Source organism: Pteropus medius, unplaced genomic scaffold, assembly GCF_902729225.1.
Source record: "Pteropus medius unplaced genomic scaffold, Ma_sr-lr_union100, whole genome shotgun sequence".
Taxonomy (NCBI): domain Eukaryota; kingdom Metazoa; phylum Chordata; class Mammalia; order Chiroptera; family Pteropodidae; genus Pteropus; species Pteropus medius.
The window spans coordinates 23785070-23805668 of NW_024344240.1; the positions used below are offsets into that span (position 1 = coordinate 23785070).

The window sequence follows — 20599 nt, forward strand, 5'->3', positions numbered from 1 at the left end:
TGAGCATTTATTTGATGCTGAATTTACTCCTGGGCCATAAGTTTTTTTCTTCAGTTTCTCCTGAGACATCTTTTTCTTCTGTGCAAGGTCCACTTCTGGCTCAGGAACACTCTGCTCCGTTTCAGTGAGGACCGTCTCAGTGCGGTGGAGGGTGCTCATATAGGATTCTTCCGCCCATGAGCTCTGTGTGTGCTCGATGACCAGAGAGTCTGCATCTAAACCGTGAAGTTCAGCATCACTCTCTGCATTTTTAAGCACATGCAGCACTCTCTTTGGGCCACCAACTCTGCATCCTGCCTCACTGTTTGGCCTAGGCACACCTGCCAACTCCGCCATTGTAACGACAGAATGGCACACACTGCTTCTGTAAAGTGGCATCATTCAGGTTCTTGGTGGCTTTTCAGATATGCATACCTTCGATGGCCTGGGCAGTTTCACTAGTGTTCTTAAAGTGAACATGGAGGTTTGAACTTCTTGATTTGCATGATTTTGTGGGGTTGTCTGGGTCAATTGAATAGGGATCATTTTCAGAGGTTGATTCAGGTCGCTTATGGGAAGAGCCAGTATTTACAAGTTCTTAGGTGGACCTTTCCAGAAGATTATATTGTTAACCATATATCATTTATTAAAGTAGAATAGAGGAAAATTAGTGGTGAAAGAGTGTTTATTGATAGACCTTGTGATGAAGAATTATAAATGGGACCTAAAATGATTGATTTCCCAGTTTCTGGCTTGGTGGCATTGAAGTGGTTGGTAGAAATGTAGTTCAGCAGAATGAAGTCTAGTTTGTTTACATGTTTTTCTTTTCCAGCATAGCCCAACATAATTTGTAACTACATGATAACTTAAATAAGGCAGTCTCAAATGAAACTAGCCTCCTAGGAAAATTTCCATAATACTTACTGAGCAGTAATTACCACCATGCACACAGTATTGGTTCTCAGATACCTTATAGTTTAGATATACTGTTAGATCTTTACTGAGAGTTTTGCTATACTCTGAATAAAAAACAGTCATTACCTGTTTTTTATTTGTGGGCTAATCGATACTCTGACAGGAAAAGTAACATAGCACATGTTCAAGATTAAAGATATTTTAAGGAAATATACTTGATATCTTAGATATGTACTGCCAGTGTGGTAGCCATCAGCCACCTGTGTTTATTGAGCACTCGAAATATGGTTAGTCCAAACTGAGATGTGATATAAATGTAAATTACAATATGCATTGGACTTTGAAGATTTAGTACAGAACAAAGAATGTAAACCAGCTTGTTAATACTTTTTATATGGATTACATGTTTGAAATGACCACATTGTAGATATATTAGATTAAATAAAACATTAATAAAATTAATTTTGCCTGTTTCTTTTTTACTTTTTAATGTAGCTGCTAGAAAACTTAAAATTTCATATGTGGCTTTCATATATGACATATTATATTCCTGTTGAACAGTACTGTCTTAAGATGAAAGAAATACACCTCCTGTTTTGCTATAATCAAATGTGTAACTATTTGCTGAATTATAAATCCTTAGTGGAAAAGCAAAACAATAAAAACAAACAAAAAAAATCCCCCAAAATTTGATATATAAGTAATGCTTAATGAAATTTTCTGTAGGTGGATTTAAAAAATAAGTATTATCATTAGATTTGTAGTTATTTTACAGTTATATTTAACAAAAGCTGTTAAACTTCAGGGATCAGGATAACTGGATACCAGACTTCAGCTGACTAGGCTTGGGGTCTGAAAGTACACCTTTGCTTTGCCTTGTACAGATATCTAATTTTAGATTTTCTAAAGCAGTATATAGTATCACTTGAGAACTTAAAAATTAGAAATATTAATTTTTGAGCCCCAACCGTGTAATCTGTTTAAACCCACCCTCCAAGTGATTCTAATGCACATAAAGTTTGAGAAACATAGTTGTAGATTGTTACTTTTATAGAAGTAGCAAAACTCAACCTGTTTATAACAGTTCTTCATTTTGTCCCCTTGATTCAGATCTATTTATCCTATCATCTGATGATAAATTTCACTGATGTAAATTTTATTTTTATTATAAAAGTGCTCACAAAATTTTAGGGTTAATTTCTAAATAGCAATAATTATATTTAGAGTGGTATTTTATTTGATTCTTATGAATGTTTACTACACAAATACCATTTGGGCAACTATACATATCTATTTGAAAGGAATTACGTTAATCATTTGTAAAAATCTTACATTCTTAGGTGGATGCTCTTCGATTGCGTTTGGAAGAGAAGGAAACCATGTTGAATAAGAAGACAAAACAAATTCAGGATATGGCTGAGGAGAAGGGAACACAAGCTGGAGAGATACATGACCTCAAGGATATGCTGGATGTGAAGGAGCGGAAGGTTAATGTTCTTCAGAAGAAGGTAAGATGCAGGTATTCTGAGTTCAGTGTCCCACATCTGGCATTCATCTTCATTCCTATTGCTGAGTTATATCTAAATGTTGTCAGTTTCTTTCTCATTCCTCTGTTTATATTTTTGTGGTTAATAATTGAAACCCATGTTGTAATAGGTAGATTATTAAAACTTCTCTGCGTATTCAATTTAAAAAATTTTTAAGTGAACGCTATTTTATCGTCAGTAGTATTTTTCATGCTGCTATTTCTGAAAAGTACCTTGTAAATTGCCAAAGTATTTATGTTGACATTCTTCTACCTCTTCTATATTGGAACTATGATAACATGAATTAGTATTGTACATGCACTAGAGATGGTTGCAACTCCATCTACATGATTAATAAGACTGTAATTTTGAATAGAAAACATGCTACTATAATTAGCACATAATGTACATGTGTGACATATAATGTACATTCCTCTTTTACCTTAATCATTATTGGGAAGAGGCGAACTTTGGAATAAATAGGTACTAATACTATTTTTTTTTTTAGCTTACTTAAAGGAGTGCCCTTGAGATAACAGGAAATACTGGTAGTTATTGTTCATCTCCAGTGAGATGATAGATTAGACATATTTGATATTGTCCTAGTTTATTTTTAACCTCTACAGTAGCCAAGGAATAAAACTCTTTATTAAACTTCAATTCAGCTTTTCTTTTATGTAAAGAGGACCATGTCATATATTTGTCCTATATTAGTTTGGTTTTTACTTGCTTTCTATAAGTAAACATAAAAATTGATCATTCTAAATTTCAGTTGAATATATCATTTTAGTAGATACTGATTTATTGTTTTAAATTTTTATGCATATGTGTGTGTGTGTGTGTGTGTGTGTGTGTATATCTCCTTCTCATCCTTTCCCCCCAGCTACCTACTTCCCCTTACCTGTTTCTTATATATCCTTCCAGAAACAGTCTGCATATATACAGGCAAATCTGTATTCTCTTTTTTTATGTTTACCTATTTTTGTATTCTTCCAGAAACATTTTATGCATAATCCATATAAAGCAGAAATGTTTCTTTTAACACAAGTGTTGCCATTCCTTATTGTCTATTCCTTTCCATTTTTTTTTCTGTTAATATATTTTAAACTCCTTTCAAGAGCTTCCTTGTTGTTACCGATAGCATTATATGGGTGTACTACAGTTTAGTTAACAGGGTTTCTACTGAGGGACTTTTAGTTTATTTAACATTTCTGCTTTTACATAAAATGGTGCTGCAATAAATACATACATACTTAGTTTGTACATGTGTGAAGTATATTTCTAGGTAAATTCCTTGAAGTAGAACTGCTGGGTGAAAGGATATGCATTTTTAATGTTGGTGGATTTTGCCGAGTAACAAGCATATTGGTTAGAACCCAAAAGCTATTCGAAAGTAATGTATGTCTTATTTTTAACTAGGTAAACATTTTTTTTTTAAGTTTTTAATAACCATGACTAGAGGTTTGAAGTTAGAATTAAAACCTAATTATCCTGAAATAATCGTAGTTTGTAAAAATAGAATGGCAACACTTATGCTAGCCACTTTAGAATCTTGTTTAATCCTTCTATCCCTTTGGCAGTGACTTTTAGAACTTGATTGCTCTATCACAAATCAGTGGCTAAAATTTTAGACTGCGACACATAATAAGAAATATATTTTACATGTGACTGCATACACGTTCATCTGAATCCACATATAGTATAAATCTGTAGAAGAGATAACTGAAACAAAACTTTCCCCAAATATACTTACTTTAATTTCATGAAAGTACTCTTAAAGGAATAAAAAAAATATTAGTGTTGACTCATTAAATTATTTCAGTACCTACTAATGAAACACTTTTCATCTTGGCATCTTACTCCTATGCTTCCCTATTCTTACCCCCCAAATAAAAACAAACTCAGAACAAACAAACATAATATATGATAAGAGAGGTTTGTTCGTACAAATTTGTTTAGCTAAAAAATGGTAGCTTCAGATTTTGACACAAGGTCGGTCTTACTCCAAAATGCAGCTTTTCCCATTATAACAACTTCCCTGTTGGGAGGATTACATGGTAATATGTATTAAAACCTTTTTTTTAATGTTACTTTTTAATATATTTATTTTTTATTGAGGTGAAAGTCACATATAATAGAATTAATCATTATAAAGTACACCAAGTCAGTGGTGTCTACGGTACTCACCTAAATGTAATTACATATGTATAATTACCACTCCTCTCTAGTTTCAATACTTTTTTTCTTTTTAAAATTAATTAGTTTCAGGTGTACTGCATAGTGGTTACGCATTTATATAACTTAGGAGATGATCCCTCAATAAGTCTAGAACCCACCTGTCACTCACTATACATTGTCATTACAGTATTATTGACTATATTTCCTATGCTGTACTTTACATCCCCATGACTGTTTTATAACTGCCAATTTGTATTTGTTAATTTCTTCACTTTGTCACTCAGCTCCCCAACCCCCATCCCATCTGGTAGCCAGGAGTTTGTTCTTTGTATCTGTGCATTTGTTTCTGTTTTGTTTATTTATTTTATTCTTTAGATTCAACATATAAGCGAAATCATATGGTATTAGTCTTTTTGTGTCTGACTTATTTTACTTAACATAATACCCTCTAGGTCCATCCATGTTGTCAAGAATGGTAAGATTTCATTCTTCATTCTTCTCATCTCTCCTGATTCTTAACCATCACATATGAATGTAAGACCAACCTGGTTCTCACCTCCTACCAGTCTTGACGTGGCTTCTTCTTTATATCTTAGTTATAGAAGTTCTGTTCAGCTAGTCTTCAGGTGGTTCTCAAGGGTGGTTGTTCCACAATTTAGTTGTAATTTTGATGTGGTCAGTAAGGGAGGCAAGCATAACGGTTACCTACTCCACCATCTTGACCAGAGTTCATGTTAAAGCTTTTTGACACTATAGAACATCATACAAACATTGTATATATTATTTTTACCTAGCCTCTTTATCTTTCACTGGAGGCAGTGGCAAGCCACTAATTGTGTTCTTTGTACTACACTACACTGCCTAACTGATTTGTCATTTTGCAGACTTTGATTTGTCTTAAAACATGTATTAGGTAGATAAAACAGCTACTTATAAAACTGGTAAAGATTTAATGCTTCTCTTTAATTACCTCTGTGCCTGTCATTTTCAGTGCTTAGAGCCTTTATGTTCTGTCTTCTTATTTGTTGTAGAAGTTACTGTACTAACATGAACAGAATCAACATTTCTGATGTATTTCCTGGACCATTGTTTGCTTATTAAATATAAGTAGCTTTTATTTTTAGATTCACTTAAAATAAAATGAACACAACAAGTTTAAAGACAGTCTAAGGTTCTCAAAAGAGCTCTAACTATTTTTATTGTGGCTTTCCTTTTTTATGCTGCAAATATTCGTTTGCTCCAGGATACTTTTAGCAAACTTGGTTTTCATGTGGTTGACAAACAATGAGAGCTGGCTGAGTGCAGTATCCCTCATGGAGTGTGGGTTTGAGGACATAGAGTGAACTCTGATGAATTGGGCTGTGGTGAAATTATGGTGACTTTAGAAGGCCATGTAGATGATGATGAGCAATATGGACAGGAGACACCACACATGTAGTAGATAGTGTAGAAGATTTGCGAGAAGAGTTACAGACTGCAGATATAGATGAAGATGGCCCTGGTAATGGTGACCATGGAGGCTGCATTTCTGGTGTTTACTGTAATATGGGGCATGAGCAATGGCTCAGTACCTATTCAGAGCGATGACACAGAGATGCAGGTTGGAGGCCTTGTAGCACATGATGCCAGAAGACAGCCAAATGTCACATAGAATTTGGCCAAAGTTCTGCGAGAGGATATGATGCTGATGGATGTGACCAAGAAGAAAATCAAGAGGTTGATTATGGCCAGGGAGCCAATTATTCATTGACTGGTAAGCACAAAGGCATTGGAGAGAATTGCGGTCAGTGTGATGTAGCATTCAGGATCTGTTGGAGGCCTCCAGAAACAGGCCTTCCACTGACTGGGTTGGTGGGGGCATTCTAGGTTTCTTTGTTTTCTACATTCATAGCTACTTCTTTCACAGTTGTCTTCCCCACAAACCAAGGTCATCTTTCCATTTCACACTGGTAGGAGCCATACATCACATAAACAGACACAGTGAAAAGACTCCAGGACTTGACTGTGTAAAGAACATTGAGATGACTCTAAGTTGTAATTAAAGGTTCCTCTTAAGTCACATGAACCCTGAGATTGATCAGTATTCTGGAATTCTGATGGACACATGCTGAATTTGTTAGATAATATCAAATTATCATGCCAGACGGGACCGAGCTCTGCAATTTCTTGCTTTTGACATTTTGGCTCTTTCCAAAGCTTGAGACTCTTATGTTTGGTGATATATTCAGATTTTCCTCCATCCTATTCTGAGAAGATTCTGGATTTCAGTTTGCCTCCTGTGAGTTTTTAAAACTAGAATGAGTACCAGCTGATTCAGAGAAGCAGTTCAGTCAACAGCTCACACAGTTCTCTCAGGTGAATCTTGACACATAGTGAGATACTTTGATCCTTTTACACTGATTGTTTTTGACCCTGAAGAGATAAACATTTCAGTTATTAAGACTTGAAGAATGCGTGAGCTTGAATAAGTGATCCAAAATATGGGTCACCCGTGAGTTTACCCTTTTTGGCTAAGCTAGTGCATCTGCTTGTCGAAGAATTCCTTTGAATACTTTTGCAGGAAAGGTCATGAGTGCTATATTTTCCAAGTTCTTGTTTGTTGATTACATGATCATACTACATTTTTATATTTTATAATGTAATTATTTCAGGGATACAAAAAAGTATAAAGAGTAATATAATAAGTAATTTTAATTACTCAACTTAAGAAGTAAAATTTTAATTTCAGTAGAAGTTCCTTGGCATATCTTTTTTTTTATAGTATTCCCCTTCATTCTCTCCAAAGATAAACACTTGATTTTGCTGTTTATATATATGCTCTATAATTTAGATCAGGATATATGTTTTTATACTTTTACAACCTATGTATGTATTAGTAAAATATATGTAATAAGAGGAAATACACATGGCATATAAATATGGGAAGTAATTTACCCTCACTGTTATCAGGGGGTATAAAATAAGACCAGATTAAGAAACCATTTTGTACTTACCATTTTATGCTATGTTGACAAAAAGTAAGAAGTCTGAGAATATCAAGTGTTGGTAAATAGGGCAACTATATTTCTCACACAGTGCTATTGGGATTTTAAATGGTACAACTGCTTTGGAAAGCATTTATCTTACTAAATTAAAACTAAGCTTATATGTCTATAAGTATATATATATATATATATATATATATATATATATGAATGCCTGTAGTAACCTTGCTTGGATTAAAAACAAAACAAAAGTGAGGAAATACTGCAAATGTTCACTGACAAAGAATGAGTTAAGTAAATTGTGGTATAATCACACTATAGAACATATTATCCTTTTTTGTTTTAAGACAAGGAAATATTTAGGATAAAAATTCAGTAAAGTCATTTTTTCTGGAGGTAGGCAAGTCAGAGAGGTGGGATTAAGGAGGAGAGAGAGAGAGAGAGAGAGTGAGTGTGTGTGTGTGTGTGTGTGTGTGTGTGTGTGTGTGTACACACATCTTTTAAGTAGTTTAGGTAATGTTCTTGTTCTTAAAATGGGTAATGGGTTTATGTGTCTTTAATTTATTATACTCATATATAGATTTATGTATATTAAATATGTAATATAATTAAAAATAACTGGAGGCAGATTAATCTTTTTATTACATTTACATGGTTGGTGCATGGGTGTTTATTATATACTATATATTTCCTTGTGTTTGAATATCAAAATGCTTAGAAAAGCCTCTCTCCATATAGCTATCTTTGTTGAAAAATAATATTTCATTTATTTTATTTTAAATTTATTCCTAAATTTTATAATTCTGAAATTAGAACCACCTTTCCCTAGAAGTTCATTTGTACATTTTAAAACAATGTATAATACAGGTGTAGAGTCTCATTTGTTAAAATTAAGCTGTCTGTTTGATTCAAGTTTTCCTATAAAGTCTCTGGCAAATGGATTTATTCAGGTTATGGTCTAATATGTCCAATTTTGATGAATAAATGACTTGGATAGTTTTCACCCTCTTTTCTTGAACCAGAATTTGGCCACTATAGTATTTGCCTATTGAGATTAACTTCGGGTCATACTGAACAGGTGTAATCCTTCTTCGACAGGATAGCTTTTTAGATTTTGGAAGCTTGCTATTTGACAGCCCCCAAATCTTATTTTCCTAGGTGAAATCTTTGTTTCTTCCATTGTTCTTATTGGCTCTGGTTAATGTTTCTGATGGCAGTTATTTGTCTAAACTCATTTTTCCTCCATACTTGTCCAGTTGGAATTTTGGACCTAATTGCAAAAGAGATGATTAGAATGTTATTAATGTTTTGTTCTGGCGCTAGCTGAAATATTGTTTTGGGCACCTCACTGAAACTCACTAACCTTCATTTCTTCATCTATAGACAGGGTATAATAGTTACCTCAGGGGATTTTTTATAATGTGTCTGAAAGCACCTTGGAACCTGTAAAATGTTACATACTTTGGATATAAGTTGTTAATATTGTTTATTCTTATTTAATTTTACTTTGTTAAGTTCAGCCAATTGCTGTAATCTTTGAGGATTTTTTTAGAATCTTGATTTGATTATATAGTCTATTTATTTCTTTTGGTTTTATGACTTCTACCCATTTATGTGCATATTCTTTATACTTTCATATAAATGATGAAATGTTGAATAGGCCCAGAAAAGACTTTTGTGGTGTAAGAAGTCTCTATCAAATGGATAGATTTATCAAAATAATTTTAAAAGCTGTTTTTGTTGTCCGTTGATTTTTTTTTTTTTTGTAAGCCCAGTTTGTTTGTGGGTCTAGCCTTTTTATAAATCCATGTTCCTCTCTGTTCCTCATTTAGGGCCTTATAAATGTCTTAAAAATTTGAGTCAGTTGGAGTGATCACTCCATATAATTCTTATAGTGATGATTGGATTATGAGGCACATGATATACTCAACTATTTTTGGCTTTTTTGGGACCACCACCTAGACATTTTCCTAGCTTTCTAAGCACTGTATGTATTTGTGCACTGGCATATTCTTTGCTCTTTTTCTTTTTTCCCCTTACTGAGTACATTTATAGATGCACAGTAAAAATTATGTTTTTGTGAGCTCTCCAGTCTAACAAATCTTCTTGAATTGTCTTCATTCATGCATTCAGCGTAGCACTTCTTGCTGTATACGAGGCACTGTGCTAATTACAAAGACAAATAATATGTGGTTTCTGCTCTCAGAGTCTCAAGAGTTTAGGGAGTTCCAGAAATTATACAAATTCTGTATTTATAGTGGGGCACAAAAACAGAAGTTTTAGATTTGACCTTGTGTAAAAAGTATCTTAGGGGCTGAATCCTGAAAATGAATGAAAATTTGCTAGACAGATGGGAACGGGGTGAGACATCCCAAGCCGAGAGAACAGCGTGAATGATGTGGAGTAATATTCCTTTCCAGAGTGTCATGCCTTGGAATTTTACTTCTGTTCTTCAAACATTTTGTAACATGGATTCTTCAAAACTTCCAGTAGAGCTCTGCCTATGAATACCTTTTGTCTCTTATTATGAATTCCCATATTACCTGGTCTCTGGGGAAATTTTCCCCTGTTCTTATATAATGAGAAAGTTTTTGGTGAGTGTACTCACCTTTATTGTCCTATTAATTTAAGAAACTAATAAATAGAATTCAACTTTTCTTTCCTCTGGTTCTAAAGACTTTTCCGTCAAAAACTTTAGAAATTTATCTTCAATAGAATATTGAAAATATAACCTTTCAGGTAGAAATTCAGGTATTCCTGGAGAGATGTCTTAATTCTGCACAATACTTAACCTACTCTGCTTCTTGATTCAGACATAGAGAAGAGGGTATGGTAACTCTGCTTTCATCCTTTTCTTGTTCTTTGGCATCTGCATTCTCTATTTTTTTTCCACAAATATTACTTATAATTGTATATTTAAGTAATATTTAGATATTTTAATGTTTAAGAGGGAGAATCAGGAAACAGTATATTGCTTTGGCATTACTTTTGGCGTATTAGATATGCATCTTTTTAAAAATTACTTTTCTGAGAACAGTAGCAGCTGTGATAATGGCTGGATTGTGAATCACATACTCCGGACTGTTTTTGGCTGCATCTGGGTACCACTTCCCACCCGCAGTCTCCCAGCTTTCTAGGCAGAGTGTATATTTGTATGCACTGGGTTAACCCTGCGCTCAGAGAAGGAAATGGGGCACTAGCAGATGGCCAAGCATGCTGTACAATGGGATTAGCATTGGACTCCTCCTTCCCAGGTTTCTCTCCTATAGTTTAAAGTAGTTTTGTGTTACAGTAAATTTCTTATCTTTATAGTAAATCACTGACCTGGAAAATGTAATTGAGCATTTGAATCTGAGCTGCATTCAAAATCTGTGTTAAAATTGTGCAGCTTCTTGCTTGATTGACTATAAATGATGATATAACTTGGAGTTTAATTTGCTGATGCAGATGTTATCATCATTCCCTTCTATGCTTCTGTAACTTATGTTTATTTCACCTTGCTTGCTTCTCCAGTTTCCTAGGTTTTGGTATTTAGAGTTTAGATTTAACAGTTGCAGAAAGCTGATATGTAGAATTAGAGAGAGTAGAGAGAGAGAGAGAGAGAGAGAGAGAGAGAGAGAGAGAAAGAGTGTGTGTGTGTGTGTGTGTGTGTGTGTGTGTGTGTGACTAGATTGGTTCTTTAAGTCTACTCTGTTTTTTCATTTCCAGTAGCAAGTCAGAAAGAGTAGGTTCTTTATATATTCTATTTTTTTTTTGTGGAGTCTTGACTAAGACAGTGTCAGTTTCTTCGCTTTTGCCATATCATAAAATGGAAAGAATATGTTTTGTCATTAAAAACCATATTTACTAATTTATTCAGAGAAAATTAATATTTTATTTTTAAAATGGTGATGTTTTATCTTTAATAAGGATTAATTGTAATATTTTCTAAATGTTATTGTTTTTTAAGTCACAACCCAACTGTTAATGGAGATAAGTAAGAGAAGACCACGTCAGACCTCCATCAGATTTTAAGTTAGAAACTTATACTTAGGCATTGGAATTTTCCCTTTTCTTTCTTTTATAATTTTTAATATAACTCAGTTTATTTAAAATTTTGTCATTTATGGAGAATATATATAGCTAAATTTTTATTAGAAAAACAATACATAGTAAATAAAGTCTGACTGATGATGCTATTTCTACTGGGGAATATACTTCGTATGGATTTACTTTGTTTCATATAACCTTTTTACTCTCTTTTTCGAGAAAACCATAAGAAGGTAGATAGCTGAACTTGCAAAGTCTTAATTTAACTTCCAATTTTTCAATAGATAACTCTTTTTAAATGAAATTGATCTTATTCAAGTGACATTTTATGACTGAAGAATTATCTCACCAAGAAAGGAGGGTCTTAGTTTGCTTTGCCATATCTTTTAATAATATGTTTCTGCTCACCATCCCATCCACTTCCAGAGCTCTACTCTCCAAAATAAATAAATAAATAAATAAAAATAAAGCACAACACCCATACATTCTGATAATCTAGAAACAGTAAACTACAGATATAAGTGAATCAAGTAACAAGAGCAATAACGCTGTTTTATGACAGATAGGTGGAGAAAAACATATTGTTGCATAGATTATTCCTAAAGCCTTATTGGCTTAGACAACCATTTTATTTTACTCGCTTGTGAGCCAGGGTTTCAGGAAGGGCTCTGTTGGGTAATTTGTCTCTGATTCATTTGGTGACAGCTGGGGGTGTCTGCGATTGGATAATTCACCACCAAGTTGGCTTCCTCACTTGCAAATGTTCTAGGTATTCCTTGGCTTCTGTCTATATGACTACATGGCGTCTTTTGCCTCAGGGCTTCTACACGTGCCTGGTATCTTACAGTATGATAAAAGTAGTCACACTTCTTATGTGGCACCTGACTCTCATGGATGTGAGACGTCGAAGCTGCCTGGCCAGTTAAGGATTATGCTTAATCCTTAGAAGTGGCTTAGAAGTGGCAGAGGATTCCTTTTGCTGTTTTCTGTTGGTTATAGTAGTCCAGGACCTACCTTGATTCAGAGGAGTCAAGAAATAGACATACTTCTTAATGAAGGTGTGGAAAAGCCACGCTGCAGAAGAGCATGTAAGTTGGGAGATATTGTAGCCCTTTTGGGGCCAGTTGAATAAAACATTAGATAAAGGATTGAGAATATGAGTGAGACTTTTTTTGTGTGGTATGATGACAAAGTTCTTATTCTCCTTTCTGTTATGGTATTGCAGCCTTATTAGTCAGAGCAAAGGGGAATTTTTCTATTTCCCCTCAGTGTTTTATCTGTTATTCATAGGGCTTCTGTCATCCATTGCTCCCAACAAAAGTCACCTCCAACCAGTTTAAAATTGTTTTACATAATTTAAGAATTATCACAGGGTATGAAAATAATTCATAAGAAAAGGGTACAGAGGAATAAGGTGTATGGAAAGGGGAGACTGGCAGCAGAAGATGAATTAATGCTACATATTTATTTTGGAGATTCACCTTAGGTGAAAAGCACAACCGTCTAGATGAAAACTTTTGCATATTATTGGTCTAAGGTGAAAGACACTGCCATCTACCCAACCCTCGGTCGGGGGAGTGGTACTGGTCCGTGACCTGTTAGGAACTGGGCTGCACAGCAGGAGGTGAGCGGCTGGTGAGCGAGTGAAGCTTCATCTGTATTTGCAACCACTCCCCAGTGCTAGTGTCACCGCCTCAGCTCCATCTCGGATCATCAGGCATTAGATTCTCATAGGAACACTGTTCCCTGGTACCAAAAAGATTGGGGACTGCTGCTGATCTAGAACATAATCAGACTAAATATGTACACAGATGACACATTGAATGCAAAAGAACTTTTAAGTCCATTAGGAACAGACAAACTTATCTAAATTGTTTTTTGTTATTTAGGGAATAAAGCAGGATAAATCTCAGGCTTAGTTTCACACTTCCATGACACGGTCGAATTTTGACTTTTAAACTAACACTAAGGGGTTAATAGGATGGATGATTCTTTTTTTCCTAATTGAGATATAATTCACATACCATAAAATTTACCATTTTAAAGTGTGTATAGTTCGGTTTTCTTTTTTTTGTATACTTTCAAGGTTGTGCAACCATCACCACTATTCAATTTCAGAACATTCTCATGATCCCCAAAATAAACCCATACCTGTAAGCCACCACAACCCCTTATCTTCTAGCAACTATTAATCTACTTTTTGCCTCTATGGATTTGCCTATTCTGGACATTTCTTATACGTGTAATTATATAATATGTGCTTTTTGTGTCTGGCTTCTTTAGTATTTTCAAGGTTCATTCATCATGTAGCAAGTATCAGTGTTTCATTTCTTTTTATGGCTGAATAATATTTTATTGTAATGAATATACCACATTTTATTTATCCATTTATCAGTTTATGGACATTTGAGTTGTTTCTACTTTTTGAATATTATGAATAATGATTCTATAAACATTAATGCCAAGGTTTTGTATGAATATATCTTTTCATTTCTCTTGGGTATATATCTAACAATGGAATTGATATTAACTTCATGTTTACCTTTATGAGGAACTGCTACACTGATTCTAAAGTGGCCACATAATTTTACGTTCCATTCTAATGGATATGCATTGATATCTTATTGTTGTTTTGATTTGCATTCCCATAGTGTACTTGTTAGCCATTTGTTTATCTTCTTTGGAGAAATGCCTTTTCAAATCTTTTGCCCATTTTTTAAATCCAGTTGTCTTTTTATTGTTGAATTCTAGAAAGTCTTTATATATTCTGAGGTTCCACCATATCAGATATGTAATTTGCAGATATTTCTCCCATTCTGTGGGTTATCCTTTCACTTTCTTGATAGCATCCTTTGATACACATAAGTTTTAAATTTTGATGAGTTCAATTTATCCATGTTTTTCTTGTTCACTTATGCTTTTGGTGTCATATCTAAGAAAAGATTGCCTCTAATTGAAGATCATGAAGATTTCCTTCTACGTTTTCTATGAGTTTTACAGTTTTAGTTTTTACATTCAGATCTTTGATCCATTCTAAGTTAATTTTTGTAGATGGTATAATGTTAGGGTCTCACTTTATTATTTTGCATGTGGTTATTCAATCATCCCATAGCAATTTGTTGAAAAGACTCTTTTTCCCCTATTGATTCATCTTGGGACGTTTGCTGAAAATCAATTGGCCATAGACACGTGTGTTCAGTTATGAATTCTTGTTTCTGTTTCATCAATTTGTATGTCTATGTGCCATATACCACACTGTCTTGATTACTGTAGCTTTGAAGTAGATTTTGATATTGGAAATTGTGAATCCTCTACCTTTGTTCCTTTTCAAGGTTGTTTTGGCTTTTGGGGGTCCCTTGTAATTCCATATGAATTTTGGGGTTAGTGTGTTCATTTATGTAAAAAAGACATTTGGACTTGATAGTGATTGCACTGAATCTCTTCATCAGTTTGAGGAATATTCATCAAGTCTTTCAACACAGGTTGTCTTTTAACTTCTTTGTGTTGTCTTTAATTTCTTTCATCAATTTTCCTTTTAGTTTTCAGGTTACAAGTCTTGCACTTCTTTAAATTCTTTAATATTTTATTATTTTTGATGCTGTTAAAATTGATTTGTTTTCATTTCATTATCAGATTTTCATATCTAGTATACAACTGATTTTTGAATATTGATCTAGTGTTTTACAGCTTTATTAAACTTGTTTGTTAGCTTCTAATAGTGTCTAGTGGATTCTTTAGTATTTTCTTAGTATGTATAAAGTTATGCCATTTGTAGTATGTCTGCCTTTATATTCTTTTCTTCCCTAATTGCCCTTCCCTAATTGTCCAATACAATGATGAATAGAAGTAATGAGAGCAGACATCCTTATCTTATTCTTTATCTTAAATGAAAGGCTTTCATTTTTCACTAGTAAATATGGTGTTCACTGTGGGTTTTTCTTAGATACCCTTTATCAGATTGGGGATGTTTTCTTCTATTCTTAGTTTATTGAGAGTTTTTATAATGAAATGTGTTAGATTTTGTCTAATGCTTTTTCTGCATCTATTGAGATGAGCATGTGGTTTTGTTCTTTATTCTATTAATATGCTGCATTATAATCATTGATTTTTGTATGTTGAACCAGCCTTGCATTTCTGGGATAAGGATGGGTGTATATATATATTTTTTTGCTCATTTCAGACATACAGTACAATAGCTAGACATTTAGATAATTTATGAAGTGATCCCCTCAATTACTCTAGCATCCATCTGGCACTGCCCTCAGCCATTACAATAATGTTGACTATATTCTCTATGCTGTACTCTGTATCCCTGTGACTGTTTTGTAACTACTAATTTGTATTTCTTCATCCTTTCATCTTTTTCACTCAGCTCTCCAACCCCCCTTCCCTCTGGCAATCACCAGTTGTTCTCTGTATCTGTGAGTCTCTTTTCGTTTAGTTTGTTCATTTCTTTTGTTTCTTAGATTCCACATATAAGTGAAATCACGTGGTAGTTGTCTTTCTCTGTCTGACTTATTTCACTCAGCACCATACCCTTGAGGTCCATTCATGTCATTGCAAATGGTAAGATTTTATTAATTTTATGGCTGAGTAACATTCCATTGTATATATGTACCATAACTTCTTTATCCGATCTTCTTTATCCGATCTTGGTGGGCACTTTGGTTGCTTCCATGTCTTGGCTATTGTGGATAGTGCTGCGTGAACATAGGGGTGCATAGATCTTTACAAACTGTGTTCGGTTTTCTTTGGACCAATACCCAGAAGTGGAATTGCTGGGATGAAAGGTAGTTCTATTTTTAATTTTTTGAGGAACCTCCATACTGTTTATCATAGTGGCTGTACCAATTTGCAATTCCACCAACAGTATACAGTGGTTCCCTTTTCTCCTTATCCTCATTAAGACTTGTTTTTTGATTTACTCATGATAGGCATTTTGATAGGTATAAGGTGATATCTCATCATGGTTTTGATTTGCATTTCTCTGATGATTAGTGATGTTAAGCACCGTCTGTATTTTTTCTTTGGAGAAATACCTGTTTAGGTCTTCTGACCATTTTTAATTGGATTGTTCGTTTTTTTGTTGTTGAGTTGTAGGAGTTCTTTATAAATTTTGAGTAGTAATCCCTTGTCAGATATCTCCTCCCATTCAGTTAGTTCTCTTTTCGTTTTGTTGATGGTTTCCTTTGTTGTGCAAAAACTTTTTAGTTTGATGTAGTCTTATTTATTTTTTCTTTTGTTTCCTTTGTTCAAGGAGATATCAGAAAAAATATTACTAAGAGCAATTTCAGAGCATTTACTGCCTATATTTTCTAGAAGTTTTAAGGTTGGGTCTTACATTTAAGTCTAATACATCTTGAGTTAATTTCTTGTATATGGTGTAGAGGGTGGCCTAGTTTTATTTTTTCGCATGTATCTGTCCAGGTTTTCCAGCACTATTTGTTGAAGAGATGATCTTTACTACATTGTATATTCTTACCTCCTTTGTCATAGATTAAATGACCATATAGATGTAGATTTATTTCTGGGCTGTCTATTCTGTTCCATTGATCTGTGTATCTGTTTTTATGCCAGTACCATGTTGTTTTGATTACTATAGCCTTGTAGTATTGTTTGATATCACGAGTGTGATACCTTCAACTTTGTACTTCTTTCTCAAGATTGCAGTGGCTATTCGGGATCTTTCATGGTTCCATATAATTTTTGGATTATTTGTTCTTGTTTTCTGAAAAATGCCATTGATATTTTGATAAGGGTTGCATTGAATTTATAGATTGCTTTGGGTAGTATAGCCATTTTAACGATGTTGATTTTTCCTACCAATGAGCATGGTATGTGCTTCCATTTATTTGTATCTTCTTCAATTTCTATTTTTCACTGACTTATAATTTTCCAAGAACATGTCTTTTACCTCCTTGGTTAATTTGATTCCTAGGTATTTTATTGTTTTTGATACAATTGTAAATGGGATTGTTAACTTAATTTCTCTTTCCGATAGTTCATCATTGGTATAAAAATGGAACCAACTTCTCAATATTAATTTTGTATCTTGCTACTTCACTGAATTCATTTATCAGTTCTAATAGGTTTTTTGGTGGAATCTTTAGGGTTTTTTATATATGGTATCTTGTCATCTGCAAATAATGACAGTTTTACTTCTTCCTTTCCAATTTGGATGCCTTTTATTTCTCTTTCTTGCCTACTTGCAGTAGCTAGGACTTCCAGTACAATGTTGAACAGAAGTGGTGAAAGTGGGCATCATTATCTTGTTCCTGATCTTAAGGAAAACGCTCTTAGCCTTTCCCCATTGAGTATGATGTTAGCAATAGGTTTGTCATATATGACTTTTATTATGTTGAGGTATGTTCCCTCTATTCCCACTTTGCTAAGAGTTTTATCATAAATAGATGCTGGATTTTGTCGAACACTTTTTTCTGCATCTATTGATATAATCATATGGTTTTTATCTTTCAATTTTGTTAATGTGGTATATCACATTAATTGATTTGTGGATATTGTACCAACCTTGAATCCCAGGAATAAATCCAATTTGGTCGTGGTGTATGATATTTTTAATATATTGCTGAATTTGGTTTGCTAATATTTTTTTGAAGATTTTTGCATCAATGGTCATAAGAGATATTGGCCTATAGTTTTCTTATTTTGTATTGTCTTTGTATGGCTTTGGAATCAGGGTAATGGTGGACTTGTAAAAAGAATTAGGGAGCCTTCTCTCCTCTTGAATTTTTTGGAATAGTTTGAGAATAGCTGCTAATTCTTCTTTGAATGTTTGGTAAGGATGGGTATGTTTTTAAATAGCCTTGCATTTTTTTCTTGGGGAAATGTTAAAAGTTGTTCTCCAAACCTTATCATGGAGGCAACCTTATCATAGGACTGAACCTGGGAGAACATAATCTTTACGTAAATGTTTTATTTTAGAGTGCTAAGGTATAATATAAATAAGAACTATTCAGAGGTTTATATTGTAATACTTTGTACAACATAGAAGTAATTCTGACCCTTATTAAAATATTCAGTCTTTTAGGTAACTTAGTGAGTCATTTGAGGATTTATGTTTATCTGCATAATTTTCTGTTGATAATATGCCATATTAATATTCTCAGAGTCTTAGAAGCTCTAGTTCAGAGTGCCCTGACTTCTGTTTTGACTGAACACACATTTCAGACTTGAAAAATGGTAAATAACAAGTGAATATGGAAGGGTCAGATGCCTATTGTGAGAAAGGTTGTTCTTAGTGGTATTTCAGGAGACCTTGTAGCAGGAATATGTCAGAGCAATAAATATCTAGATAAGTATCTAGAAAGGGACAAGGATTTGGAAAAACAAAAAAAGCTTGATCAAAGTTCTGAAGCAAGGTCAATATTTTCTTCTGCTTAAAACTGCTTATAATTTGACATGAATTAACTTGCATTTCATTCTCACCTGTGGGAATGGCTGTTTGGATAGATGCCCAGGTACTTGTCAACTCTAGTTGAGAAGTTGAAATAATTAACCACTTGAAGAAGTTGTTAAATCAAACTTTGATGTAGCTTTTTGTGCTTTTCCTTCTCTCTGCCACACCAGTATGCTCACCTTAACCAGAAAATGGCTTCAAGCATCAGACGTGTATTTTGTCCTTTATCTGTTTTATCCTCCTGGAATTTACCAGACCTCCTTACTTTTTTCTTCTAACACTTATTTTTTTCTAGAGTTTTTCAGATCAGAAAAACCATCCAAATTTACTGAGGAAATTTTACCAAATTTTATAAGATTCTTGAGCTTCCACTGCATATTGATAAGGAACTGTTTGGTCCTTTTCTTCCTGCATCCCACCCAGGCCAAACTCTTATTTTATACACAGCAAATTTGGTAACACAGTATTTTTATAAAGCAGTTAAGCAAGGAATTTTAAGTGAAGTAGATCTTCATTTTAAACAACATTTTGGGTATTTGAAAAGAATGCCCCTGATTAATGAGTTTTAATTTCTCCTACCCTTTTGACAATCTGATGAAAACTGTGGGCTCTCTCTGTGAAAAAGTGCACATAACTTATTTATGTGGACTGGGATGTCATACACAGCACTTTAAAGGCCATCTGTGAACTGATTAAAAATGCCCTCTAACAGTAAAAGAACCACATTGGGATTCAAGGGTCTCTAGGTGTTACAAAGCCATAAAATTATATATATAGTTCAGATACAATATAAATTAAGGGTAAATTGTGATTTCATGTTACTAAAAAAGATATAGCTGCTGGCATAATGGATGCTGTGATGAGTGACCCAGATCCCCCTCAAGGGTTGAAGGACATATTCCCCCAGATGCTGGTAGTGCTAGCTTCGATGAAGTTTGCCTTGACTGAAGAGACCTGCTTTGCACAATGGCATTCCCCTTCCCATTGGTATCCAGCGACTGATCCATAAGAGCTTTAATCTGTTGCCCTGATTTGGGACAACTCTGAAAGGTCATCCCAGATTCAAAGCTCCTCATAGGGTTGTCTGAATTCTTTGGGACTTTGTTGATCCCAAAGAGCACCCTCTAATAAACTTTTTTGCACAGTAAAATCTGTCGCAAGGTCCACCTCCTCAGAATCTTAGCCTTGTCACACTAGAGTTGAATATTAGTCCAAGGTAGCTTTGGGCCATAAAAATAGGCCTGGCTAAAGTAAAAACTTATATGAACTTGAATTAGATTTTAAATGTGTCAAGCACCCCATTTCTATTCCATTCAAACTTTATGTTTCAAGTAGATTTTGAAAGTCTTGGTTTCCTTGATTTTATTTGTTGTCTCCCAGTCTTTCTTTGGCACTGTAGAAAATCCCTAAGTCTCTGATAGTTTCATTTGTTTGGTCACACAGTGCGAACCTGTGAAAGATATGAGTTAGATAGAGTTGTTTACATGCTCCACAGAAACCCTTAGAGACTTCCCATATTGATAGGTCCATATGATAAGAGAATCCTTCCTACCATAATCCTGATTATATTC

The 20599-nt window shown here is 34.0% G+C and overlaps 1 protein-coding gene across 7 annotated transcripts in view; it reads left to right on the top strand.

Moving 5' to 3' along the window:
* ERC1 (ELKS/RAB6-interacting/CAST family member 1) overlaps nt 1–20599 on the top strand; it is a 482353-nt gene that overhangs the window by 139355 nt on the left and 322399 nt on the right. For all 7 annotated transcript variants that reach the window (XM_039869201.1, XM_039869202.1, XM_039869205.1 and 4 more), the window contains one exon: nt 2235–2402. In XM_039869201.1, the coding sequence (XP_039725135.1) occupies nt 2235–2402 (168 nt within the window). The remainder of the gene's footprint in view (nt 1–2234; nt 2403–20599) is intronic.